General features: G+C 42.3%; 1 protein-coding gene across 1 annotated transcript in view; it reads right to left on the bottom strand.

The window, feature by feature from the left end:
* The window catches only part of pdlim4 (PDZ and LIM domain 4), a 28,018-nt gene that overhangs the window by 2,375 nt on the left and 13,688 nt on the right, over positions 1-11,955 (bottom strand). Inside the window, exons 3-6 of the mRNA XM_003970942.3 lie at positions 11,652-11,733; positions 4,165-4,424; positions 3,387-3,544; positions 731-869 (exon numbers count right to left, since the gene is read on the bottom strand). Of these exons, the coding sequence (XP_003970991.2) occupies positions 731-869; positions 3,387-3,544; positions 4,165-4,424; positions 11,652-11,733 (639 nt within the window). The remainder of the gene's footprint in view (positions 1-730; positions 870-3,386; positions 3,545-4,164; positions 4,425-11,651; positions 11,734-11,955) is intronic.

Here is an 11,955-nt window from a genome sequence, read left to right as displayed (position 1 = left end):
TAAAGCTTCACAGAAAGGACACTAAATAGCAGCTTTACAAGATATTTCGATTTGACATGCACATTGAAGGTTATACACAGCGATATGCTCTTACCCAAGGAAGTGAATAATATACAGTCCAGTAAATAGTGGAATTTCACTGCTTCACTCAGCAGTTGTTAAAGGGCGTTGCTCATTCGTTGCTCCAAATAAAGATTTGTCTTTTCTTTTCTGGATGGGGAATTGAGGCCAGAGGCCATTCAATCAGAACTCTGCTTCCATTTTTAAGCACTTCTCCTTGTCTAACCGCAATGCCCTGCAGCATAAACTCTTGACACGATGCCCTATATTTATTTCTCAATGCTCTGAGGTCACAGCAGCCTTACTGTGGCCGTGAAAGCCCCTACAATGCACTCTTGTTAACCAGTAAGCCGATGACATCAGCATGTACCTGCAGCTGTTTTCCAGGGGGGATTACCAGTGAATGCAGCTACTTTGGCACAGAACTGGATGTGTTTGTGTGCAAGTACCTCTATTTGTATGTGCAGAGGTGAAAAAGTGAGGGAGAGGGTGTGGAGGATGGCTTAGTCTAATCATTAAAAGGATAAACAGGGAACTTTTCTGAGCTAACAGTCCTGTTGATGCAGGTAGGCCTGACAGAGCAGGCATTGATCAAATATATTCAAACAGAAAAACTTGACGTGTTCACAGCGCTACATTTGACAAAAGCAATGACCGTTGCGATACTTACACGATGCCATTACAGCAGCGTGTGCACTGGGGTAGTTTTTGAAGTCCAGGCACGTTGGTGGGGATGGGGCTCCCCAGCTTGGGCAACGGAGACCTGATCGGAGACTTGAGGTTTCTCATTCTCTCGGTTGGGGACACACCTAGAAAAAACCAAATAACCACAGAATAAAGGCCGGGAATACTGAAAACCACAAGAAAAGCCACAGATTTATGAGCTGTAGTTGGACTCTGCAGGAAACTCCCTTTGGGTTCCTGGTAGGAGGACAAGATTGTGGCTGTCAGGTCTGTTGTAGGCTGATTTATGCAAAGATTAAACCATATTTATCAGCACTAATGATGGACATAAACAGCCGTCCATCTCACTTTGTGGAGCTGCCTTACCTCTAGAGCATGGCTTATAACACATCGTGACAGCGGCTTTAAGTCCCTTAAGCATTACAAGTAAACGATCCATTGTTTTAATTGTCTATAAATACCATAAAGAGATGAAAGTGCAGTTATATTGCAACATCCTGCATGAATTAAAAAGAGTGCACCATGAAGGACGCAGTGGGTTGTGCGTTCTGGGTTTGCTGATAACAGACACTGAATGTTTTGGAGTCTGACCAAGACTGCGCTGGGTTTCTGCCACAAAGTCTGCTTTTGTCGGGGCCTGCTGCAAAACGGCAGGTGCCACGTTTGCGTGACGTGTTCAGCCAATAAATGCGCACTTGTAGCTGCTATGTTAGCAGTTTAGCCCCTACCCTGAAGTAAATTAGCCCATAAAACCAATATTCCTACAGCATAACCACAACTGCTGTTATTTCCTGCAGCAGAATCATGCCAAGAAGGTAGAACAAATAGTTCTAGGAACCCTAGAGTACTTCCTCCTGTGACACATATCCTAATGGGATCTTAACCTCTTTTATTTCCTTCAACAGAGCTTAAAAAGGCAATCATCAAAGGCTCGTGTTCGTGATCCTGGTGGTGAAAGTGCTGCCAGCTGTTCAGTGATCAACTTCACCTGTAAACTGTGAAACTGGGGTTAGTATCTTGATTAGCACAGCAGTGAATCCGCTTCCCCCCACTGATGACGTGCCAGCAGATGCTACACAGACCACGAGGCAGCCAGAAACAGCTAATAACAGCAGTCTGATTAGTTGACATCCGGCACACGTTTCCCAGCCTCCCTCACTAAAAGTGGGTTGATGTCTCCACATTCACTGTTGTCTCAGCCTCAAACATCCCAGGATTGGACTCTTCCTATACATTTCATAAAACAGAATAAAGTTAGGGAACTAATATTTGTGAATCCACTAAGTAATAGTTTATGTTAAAGTTCAAATGAATTCTAAGCATTTTTTGCTAATGAATGTCTGAGAAAATTATTTTCGTACTGTACCTTTTCAGTTAAAAATGTAAAAGGTTAGTATCACTACGGCAACGGAGCAAATGACTTTACAATAAATGAAAAAAACACCTAATTTAAAATCCTCTGTCAAAGTGGGAAAGCTCTCCTGACATACTGGACATACTGCATCACTTAACCTGCTGCAAACAGCTTAACCCTTCCTCCATCCAATAATGCCAGAATCTGTGGAATTCTGGGTAAACTGACACCCTTGTTTGCTTTAACTCTAAAAGGCCCTGAACGTCAACATGGCCTCCACAGGGGTGTTCACCTTCAAAAAAGGAACAACTGTGGTGCTTTGAGAGAAACCATACATGTAAAAAAAAAGGAAGATCTGACTCGGACGTGAGTGCTGAACTTTCTGTGTATCATAGATCAATCAAAGGAGCAAGGTTTAGCTGGACCATAATTGAGGACACTAAGAACAGGTTCATTTGACAATAAACCCAACTGTCACAGTGAAGCATCTCTCAAGGCTTATCCTGCTGATCAGCCCCCCATCATAGGTGTCTCCATCTTCACTGTGTCCATAGTAACGTGTGCTTGACCCATACATTACCTACCACTCTCAATTAATCGCACCAAAATGTGGTAAAGATTGGCTACAAATTAAAATCTTTTCACTTTTTCTTACATTCAGGTACATTTACTCGTCTCTGTCAGGATCACGTGACCGTCCTCCTTGAATGCTGGAATGCCTAGCAGTCAGATGGCAGACAGGAAAACCGTATTTCTCACTTTACTATCTTGAGCGGGGTTGTTTTGCAGTAAATTGCTTGACCAAATCTTCCCTCCCTCAGTCCTCCAGTGTCAGCTATTTAAAGTAATCTTTGCTCTCCGCTCTCGTTCTTTTCTCTCTCTTCTCTAAAGTCACTGTCTCTTTCTATAAATGGAAAACTATTCCAGTTAAATGTGGAAGCTCAAAAAAGAAACAGCCTGTGCGGCGATTTTAGCGATACCCCTGACATTGTTCCTTCCTTTACTCGAATAAAAGGGATAAATGACTGTTCTCTATAATGTAATAAGATATAGTTTTGTCTTTTATAGTAGACCAAAGTAACAATAAATGGCCAGTTATGAGTGCAGCTTAATAGTATAATCTTATTACGTAGCTGTCAGGCTTAAGATTTGAATAAGAACTTTAACTATTTTTCAGAAATGATTCTTGAGCTTGTCGCTATAAAACAGTTTTTGCTTTTGGTTTAAAAAAAGTAATTGCACCTATTCTGTTCATATATTTACTGTAAACTTAAAAGCAAACCCATACCTCCATCCTCAGCCTGCAGGATCTCCTGGAGATACTTGAAAGAGCCAGACTGCTTGGGTTCAGAAACCGGTTCCACATAGTCCTGCAGCATCTTGTAGACGTCTGACTTCGTATCAAAGCCATTACGGCCCACGGGGGAGTGCAGCGGTGGCTCTGGGCTGGAGAGGCAACGGACAGAACATCTCAACTATATTTTATGATACATCCCACACACATGTAGACATCGCTTTCCCTTCAGAGGCTGCAGAGAGCGAGAAGGGAGCACTACAGTCAAGGCAGGAAACCTAATAAGAGCTCCATGAACATGGTTACGCATGTTCATCCACCCATCAAGTTCTGACGGTTCATCCATCTGATACGGTCAGTCCTCTGGAAGAGGAGCACGGCTGCTGACAAGAAGGTCAGGGGAGGCTTAATGAGCTCAAAAGTCAATTGAGCAGAATAAAATGTGACAGGAAATGAGCCATCTGTATTTTGTATTTGCCTCACCCGGATTAACAGACCTGTCCTGGGAAGGCTGCACCAGGGGGACATGTCCTATATATGGCTTTTCAAGGCCCTGACACATCTTTCTGCTGTAGTTACAGCCATCTGAAATGTTTGTTCAATCTTATTTTTGAGTATCTTTCCTGAAATCAGGTCTTACCGGTGCTAAAAAGTTCAGTCTCATCACCTGTTCACTATGAATATTAAGAAATATCACCAAAAAAAGGAAAAGGAAATGACTTAAAAGATGTTTTTAAAATGTTAAATATCAAATAGAAAGTCCCACCCTCACCTGTGTGTAGCACTGATGCTAAGGCTTCCCATCTTGCTTGGCAGGGATCTGTCCCCGTTACTGCCGTTGTGAGCATAAAGCCCTGCTGGGTTGTTGTACTGAGAGTGTCCGGTTCCATTCCCATACCCATAGCTGTGGCCGTTGTTGGGTTTTGGGTGCCCATTGTTCAGGTGAGTGGGTTGTGGAGGGGGCGGCAGCTGGGGCTCCGGAGTGTATGAGGATTTGCGGCTGCTGTAACCACTGGTGATGGGACGGAAACTCTAAACACAGAGAAAGGTGGGTATAATTTAGGTTCCTCCGAAATACCTTTACAGTGCAAGATCAGAAACATACGTTTCCACATTTCTGTCTGCCTTTTCCCTCCATTGTAACCAGGCTTGTCATAGATTTCCTTCAGATGTTTCAGACAATACAAATAGACTGCAGAATATATAAACGCATAGGTTTTTTTTTTTCTTTTTTTTCAGTTTCTGCATCTTGTACAGATTGAGCCTGACAGGGCAGGGTGGCTGCAAAAGATCAAATTAATATTGCTTTGATGTAAATGGCTGCCACGCCATTTTCTTCTGGAGCTTATTCAGAGGAATCTGCTGCGCTAGTGTGGCGCGCATGCAATGACACACACTATAAAAATCAGCAGGCATGCTTGTGCTGGGGTCAATGCCCTCCAGCTCCACGGCAACCCCATGGGGCCATGTTTACCCCAGCTATCAGCGTGACTCGGTGATAATACCCACCGTCAGCCAAGTTCGTCCTTCCTGCTGAGACTGAGCTTAATTGCATAGCTATTGATGATGTCACCGCCACTGATAATGTTCTAGGGCTCTGAATTTAAATGTCAGCTGGCCACCACTTCAGAACAACTAAACATGGCTGCACATCATCATAACTCTAGACTGTAAATATTTGAGCTGAGATGACTTGTTTAAGAGTTAACTTGTTACTTATTTATGCTGCAGGACGCGAGGCATGCGGTTTATGAGCCAGCCTGCCATCTGTGACCTTCTGGATTGCTGTCCGAGTTATGGGGTCAGTTAAAACATCCCAGCCTCATGAGGTGGTCGACAGCACCCCTGTCATTTCAGCAGGGAGCTCAGTCCCTGGTGAGACCACACAAGCGGTGACCCAAACAGATATTTTGGTTTTCTTTAATCAGCATTTTACAGCCCTTCAGCTTTGTCATTGTCCCACCTTAAGTGATTAAGACAGGTGGGATTAAAGAGACTCAACCACCTCCTTTGACTGTGCCCTAAAATGATCCCGCAGTCAAGATGGATGGTTCCGGGGGCCCTCGGAGCCCTGCTGATTGATGTGATTCATGGTTACAGTCTGGAGAACAGCAGTCTGACTGAGGCCAGGTCAAGCCCTATTTGTTATTCCACTAAATCTGTATGTTTGATGGGATGTTTTAACATTTATTTGAGGCTAAGGTGATGGTGATGAAGTGAAGCGGCCTCCCTCGAAGTACTGTATTTTTTTAAGGACCTACTCAAACCTGTAGCTGCTTGATTAGTCCTATTTTCTGAGCATCCATTCAAAAGCAGTACACAGACATGCACATCACTGCCCCTACATGCCTTTATTACTTTCTAAAAGACACAATTATTCACTCACTACACACTTATTAATGTCTCTATTCAGAGTATAAAGGTTATAAAGCCCTCTTGGGGCATATTCTCGGAGAGACACACCTGCAGTGACATGACAGCAAACACATTAATCCCTTCTTAATACATGCAAACGTCCATAAGAGAATAAAAAGTGTAATCGTGTGCATGCTGCGGAACATGTTGGCTGGGAACCACTGGCGCAAATGTTGGAATAGTTGAGTGCTTTATCAAAGTCTGTTTACAGGCTTTGGAAGTATCACTACATGTGTGAAACAAAAGTTGCATACAGGCATTTGTGGTCCCAGAGGAGCTTTGTGAAAACTCATAAACCATTTCAAGAGATGCCACTTGATCTGTTTGGGCTTGGAGAGCACAAGAAGAACTCAGAAGGTGTTATTCATGAAAGCTGTCAAAGTGTTGGTGCATCTGGAAATATTGTAAAGTGGAGCAGAATCACAATTATTCACTCTTTTTTTAAAATCATCACCTTCAGCAGAAACTTTCATGGTTATTGCTTTATTTCCCTGAGCATGCATGTCTGCTCCACAGATACATTTGTGCTTTCTGTGCAAGACATCACATCTGGCAGCAGTTGTTAAAAAGAAAAAAAAGCCAGTTTGGTAACATTTAAGGCCTATAACGGCCTATAGTCTGAATGAATGATGCACTTGTTGGTCATTATTCCATGTTTAAAGATAGCTCAAAGCAATGTCTTGATTGAATCATTCTTTTGGAAACTTGCACACTGGCCTTATTATCTCATTCAGCATTTCAGTTTCCCCAAATTTTGGGACAAAATATTAACAAAGTAACTTTTTTTTCTTTTTAAATGCACCTTCTAAATGACAACCTGAAAATTCAGTCTACCAACTGACTCCACTGAGCTTTTCACAGTTGTAACCAAGCATGGCTAAAGGTTCAGGATGACTGGCCGTGTATCGGAGAATTAAAATGGCAAGGACACAAAGAAAGGGACCAACGAGAAAAGGCAGAAAGGAAAGTTTGCATGCATGTCCGTTTAACTGTGCTTGAGGTTGTTTTATATGCTCTGCCCTTTAACTGCAGCACATTCAAGTTCTCCCATCCATCAACTTGACTAAAAGTTATCTTGATGAATAAGGGCTTCAGGGTGAAGTTCCACCTCTGGAATCTCAGCCCCCAACCCACAGTTTGGTCACCGAGGGGTTTAGGGGTTAAGGGTAGAGGGCATTAAGTGAAATCATATGTCTGCCTTTAAATCAGACTGAGACCTCTGCACCGCCAGCGCCATCTCCTCCACCACCACAGGTTTTAATCCTTTGAAATGAAGCTTTTCACACGGCTCTCTGCACTAGTAACCAAACACAAACTAGCCTTTTGAAGCTGTTTGGGTCTCACTGTGGCTGTCTGGCTAAGGAGGACAGACAGCTGGGCCACAGAGGAGGTGTGAGGGTTTGGGGGGGATGGAAAGAGGAAAATGTTTACATTTTTAGGGCTTCTGGCCGTGAGCCTGCCTGGGGGAAGGAGATGTTTTGAAGAGCTCAAGACTTAGTTGAATATGTGATAAATTCCATAAAGATCTTCTTCCAATAACAGTAATGATGAGGTAAATTTACAGTACTTAAAACAATCTAGCCAGTTATGGCTGTAGAAATAAGCATTTTTATGGATAGAGCATAACAAAATTAATAAGTTTGCAAAATGACATTTGTACAAGACCAGATGTAATACAGCAGCATGTTAACCTCTGAATTTTATTTGTGCTGTTTGATAATATAGAGTGAGATGAAACCTCACATCCCACCCGGAAGAGCCAAATTATGGATTTTAGTCATCAGGCATCTGGTACTTGTTTTAAGAACTAAGGTATTTAACCTAGCCACACAAGCTGACATTCCCTCTGAGAGTTTTCTTCTTGCAAAGCAGATCAGAGCATAATCGCATCTGAAAGCCCCCCTCCTACCTCAAATATTGCAAGGTGGCCCTGACACAGGGTTGATCTCAGTAATCAGCGTTGGATGATAGAGTTTCAACTGCACAATTACAGAGATTTTCAAAATAACAGTTGGATTTGTGTATGTATAAATACCTGAGGCAACACAAAAGTCAAGACAGCAAATGGCTGACAGCTACCTCTGTTTTCTCCCATTTCCCCTCAAAAATCAGGTAGGGTGATATACAGCAGGTTAAGGGAGTTAAGATCACGTATATGGATTCAACTTGAAAGCGTTCACTATTCCTGCAACCCAGGGCCAGACAAAGGATAGAATTATGGGCATGGCAATAACCATAAACCTTCTTATCCAGTCGATCTGAATGAGCCTGGATGGCTGCATTCCCTGAGGATCTTTTTACCCCAAACTGCTCCTACTGACCCCATAGACTGACAGCTTAGCATAGCAGGGTGATGAAGAAATGTTCAGAGGCCTCGTTGGACATTTCTGAGGATCACAGGCTGATTAGTGAACACAAAAAAACAAGTAAGGAGGGTCAAAGGGCAGCGATTTAAAGGTTTATGTTTTTTTTACCAGGAATTCCAAATGACTGACCGGGTAAATGTGCAAATTATGAGCTCAAATAATCTTTTAAATGTTACATTATTCAAACAGTGGATGTCCCTAATGTGATTAGAAGCAACTGTTTCTTGACCATTATAATTCCAACCATTGAAGGAATGACGATTATTTGATCATACAAGGACATTATCCGTCACATCATGTTGTCATTAGCTTGTACAGCTGCTAGCTCCTGGGCTTTAGTTTGGAAACTTCTATGACGTACATCACGAACCAGAAGTTTTCATGGTAATGATGGGGTAGCCTTCATCAATGACATTCAGATATTGCTGCCAAGAATATTATTTTCTCTTGAACATTGACCATAGGCTATTCCCACCTTTCTGAAGCTGTAATTTAGGAAAGGCATTTTGGGAGCCCGTGTCAGTCATCAGTGGTATTGCAATACTGCAGGGAAAAAAGTTCTATTAGTAGGAATGACACATGTACAGTATGTTGAGATTCGTAAGGCAAAGGGGGATGTTTCCTCTGAATTTTATTTTTACCATGCTGATGCATGGTTTCATGAAAAATGTCAACATCATTTTCAGTTTTGTTTTACAGAGGGGTGAATTCCAAAGATGCAAGTCACTGAAAGAGTCTCAATAACTAATAATGTGTGTACTGACACAGAGGACTTTATTTCCTGGATAAAGCCTGGAGATCCCCTTACAGTACAAAGTATTTGCTTCTAATCTGGATGCTGTGTGAAAGATCTAATTACAACTCGTTTGTCTTTCCAAGCCTACACTTTGGCGCATTTCTCAAATCTACACAATTCACATTTGACTTTTCACCTTATCATTATCTCATTCCTGCCAACCAAATCATTTCTATTTCTGGAAGTTATGTGAAACAAGTCCGTTGACAGCCTTGTAAAGAGTACAGACTTTTGGAAAGTAAAATTCTGAAGAATTCCCCAAGCTGATGGAACATTCATGTACTTACTTATATCCACAATGGAGTATGTGCTCATAACTTCTCTGGCCTCCTGTGTTACCCACGTTGAAAGGAAACACCTCATACAGTAGGTTCCATCTGTGGCTTCCTGCTCTGCGGCTAATTCCCACAAGTGAGACTGAAATTTCCAGGAGTCCACGATTGTCTTTTTATAAAAAAAAAAAGAAAAAAAAAGCACATGTTCCATATTTAATATGGAACATCCCGGATGTCGTCACTGGTTTCTTAATTATTTTGGAGGTGTTACGTGGAGTTCCTGAGAACAAAAACAAGCTGTGCCCTTCCTCTGTATTGATGCAATATTTTCAGTTAATGGCGAAAGTCTGTGATGCTAAATACCACAGACTCACTGGACTGGAAAGTGTGTGACCATTTTTCAGCAGGTTTGTCTTGTACATAAATACATGCTGTTGGGTCCCACCATCCCCTAGTGCAGCCTGTTTTTATAATTGGACAATGCTAGTCTTTAAGACTGCGTCCTTTCAGGATATCAGCGGAAAGACATGATGCATAAGTGTATTTAAAAACACTCACAATAGCCACAAAATGGCTGCCTCAATATCAAACCTTTTAAGTTACAGGCCAAAATTTGCTGACATAAATACCAGATTACGTTTTACTGAACTAGATCATTGTTACGGAAATCTCGCCAAAGTGACACAGACTCACAGCTTCTGTGTTTCTGTGAGCATTGTGATGTGACAAAGTACCCCCGCCGGTGATATCTGAATACTGCAGGAAACAAAGACACAGTAAGTCATGGATCTTTAATGCGACCCCATGGAACGGATGTTACTTCCTTTGATGCTCAGAAGCATCCACTTCAACCGCGCTCGATTGGCAGTTCCCAGCTGTCCAGGGCCTCTTTATTAAACTAGACGCCAGAGACCATTTTAGTGAGCGGCTAGAAAGATTGGATAAGATGTTACAAAGACACAGAGTGGCAAATGGGAGACTCTGACAGAAAGGAGCAGACCAGACGTTCCTTTGACACTCAGATTACCCACTCACAAAGGCCCTCTGTCAGATATGATTATGTTTGCCTAAACATTTGTAGCTAATGTTTCCTCTGGTTCTGCTGGTGCCGCGTTTTTGAAGTTTGATATTCTGCACGCTCTAAATTCCATATGATCTTCACTGTCCTACCTAAATGGGACAAACTCTTAGTAAATGTAAGAAGGAAAAGATGTTGTGTTGCTTGGCTTAATAAAGATGTGGGGTTGTTTTTGTCAGTTCAACATGCTGAACCGGCATCAGAGGCCACGAGCATGAAACAGCGCCCTAAAAAGCTGTTGGGTCTGAGTCTTTGTGGATCGCTAATAAATCTAAAGAGCAAATTTGCCAGCGGTGAGAGAAAGTCTGGGAGGAACTGAGAACATAAAAATGTTTTAATGACTTTTGGCTCATGGTGGCACGGAGCGCTTGCATTCCATCTCACAGAACATTTATGTACACACACCATCTGTCCCAGTATTTTCCAACTAAAGACACTGTAGTTGAATATTGGTGATGTGTGCACTTGGCCTTGTGTTTACCGAAAATACAGAAAGATAATCCCCTAATGAATCAGCAAAGGATTCTTTCACTTTTGCCTTAGACACAGAATACAATACGCTACTATAAAGTGTGAAACGCCCACTGATGGGTGGACAGATACATTTTACTTCTTTGTTTCCTTATCAGCCCTTTTAGACAAAGATGGCCCTCCACATTAAAGACGGTGAGACGCTCGTCAGTCTGAAATCCTATGAACTATCACAATACAGTACTGACAAATGGACACTCACACGTCTGAGCCACAATAGGCTCATTGTCCCTCATAAAGTCTCGATATTCACCCTGCACACACAACTCCCATTCTCTCCGCACACAAAAAAAGTGTTGACTTTCCAGCGCTGGAAAAGTCAGGAAGGCTCATCTGCTACATTTGGCAGCAACGTATGACTGGAGAACAATCAAGATATTATTGCAAAATATTCCAGCGGACTGCACACATTATCTCACTACAAATCATGTGAGTGTTATCATACATGCAGAATAGAGTGTTTTCCTGTTACCATGGATGCTGAGTCGGATATAAACCGACTTGCCTGTCACACCCTGCAAACTGTATTTTCGAGGTGCCGTGGAACCGTCTTGTGCTACGTTGTTGATAAATCTAACTTAAGAGCTCCCAAAGCTTAATATAACCATATCATACCTACCTCACCAAATATTGTCCCAGCTAAACACTAATTAGTTATCACAGTGTTAATCAAAAGACTATTTTCTAAATCTTAACATTAAATCTGCTGTCATTACCTCCACTGTAGGTGGGTAAATTGAAGTGTGATGACACCCTTTTGACCTGAGCCCCTGTAAATCCAGAGTAATCTGCGGTTACCTGTGAGTCAGGCTCCGTGTAAGGACTTGTCTTGCCATTTTCGCTAAGCGTTGGCGACCACACTCTGTCTCCTGTCCCCGTTCTGAAAGACAATATTCCCATGACGGGATGTTAGTTCATGGGAAATATAAAGCTTTTGAGTAGTGCAATCAAGTCTACGCTAAAGTCTCACTTCTTGTCTGTGTTTACTCACCTGGCAGCTGGGAACAAATCCTATTTTGCATTCAGTAGCGCTGTGTACATGTTTGTGTGCATGTGTGGTTTTCACAGTAGGAATAGGATTACGGTCTGCCATAACAAAGAT

The sequence above is a fragment of the Takifugu rubripes genome, chromosome 15 (genome assembly GCF_901000725.2).
Source record: "Takifugu rubripes chromosome 15, fTakRub1.2, whole genome shotgun sequence".
Lineage (NCBI taxonomy): Eukaryota > Metazoa > Chordata > Actinopteri > Tetraodontiformes > Tetraodontidae > Takifugu > Takifugu rubripes.
Note: the sequence above shows the minus strand (reverse complement) of the source record. Positions and strands in the feature narration are given on the sequence as shown.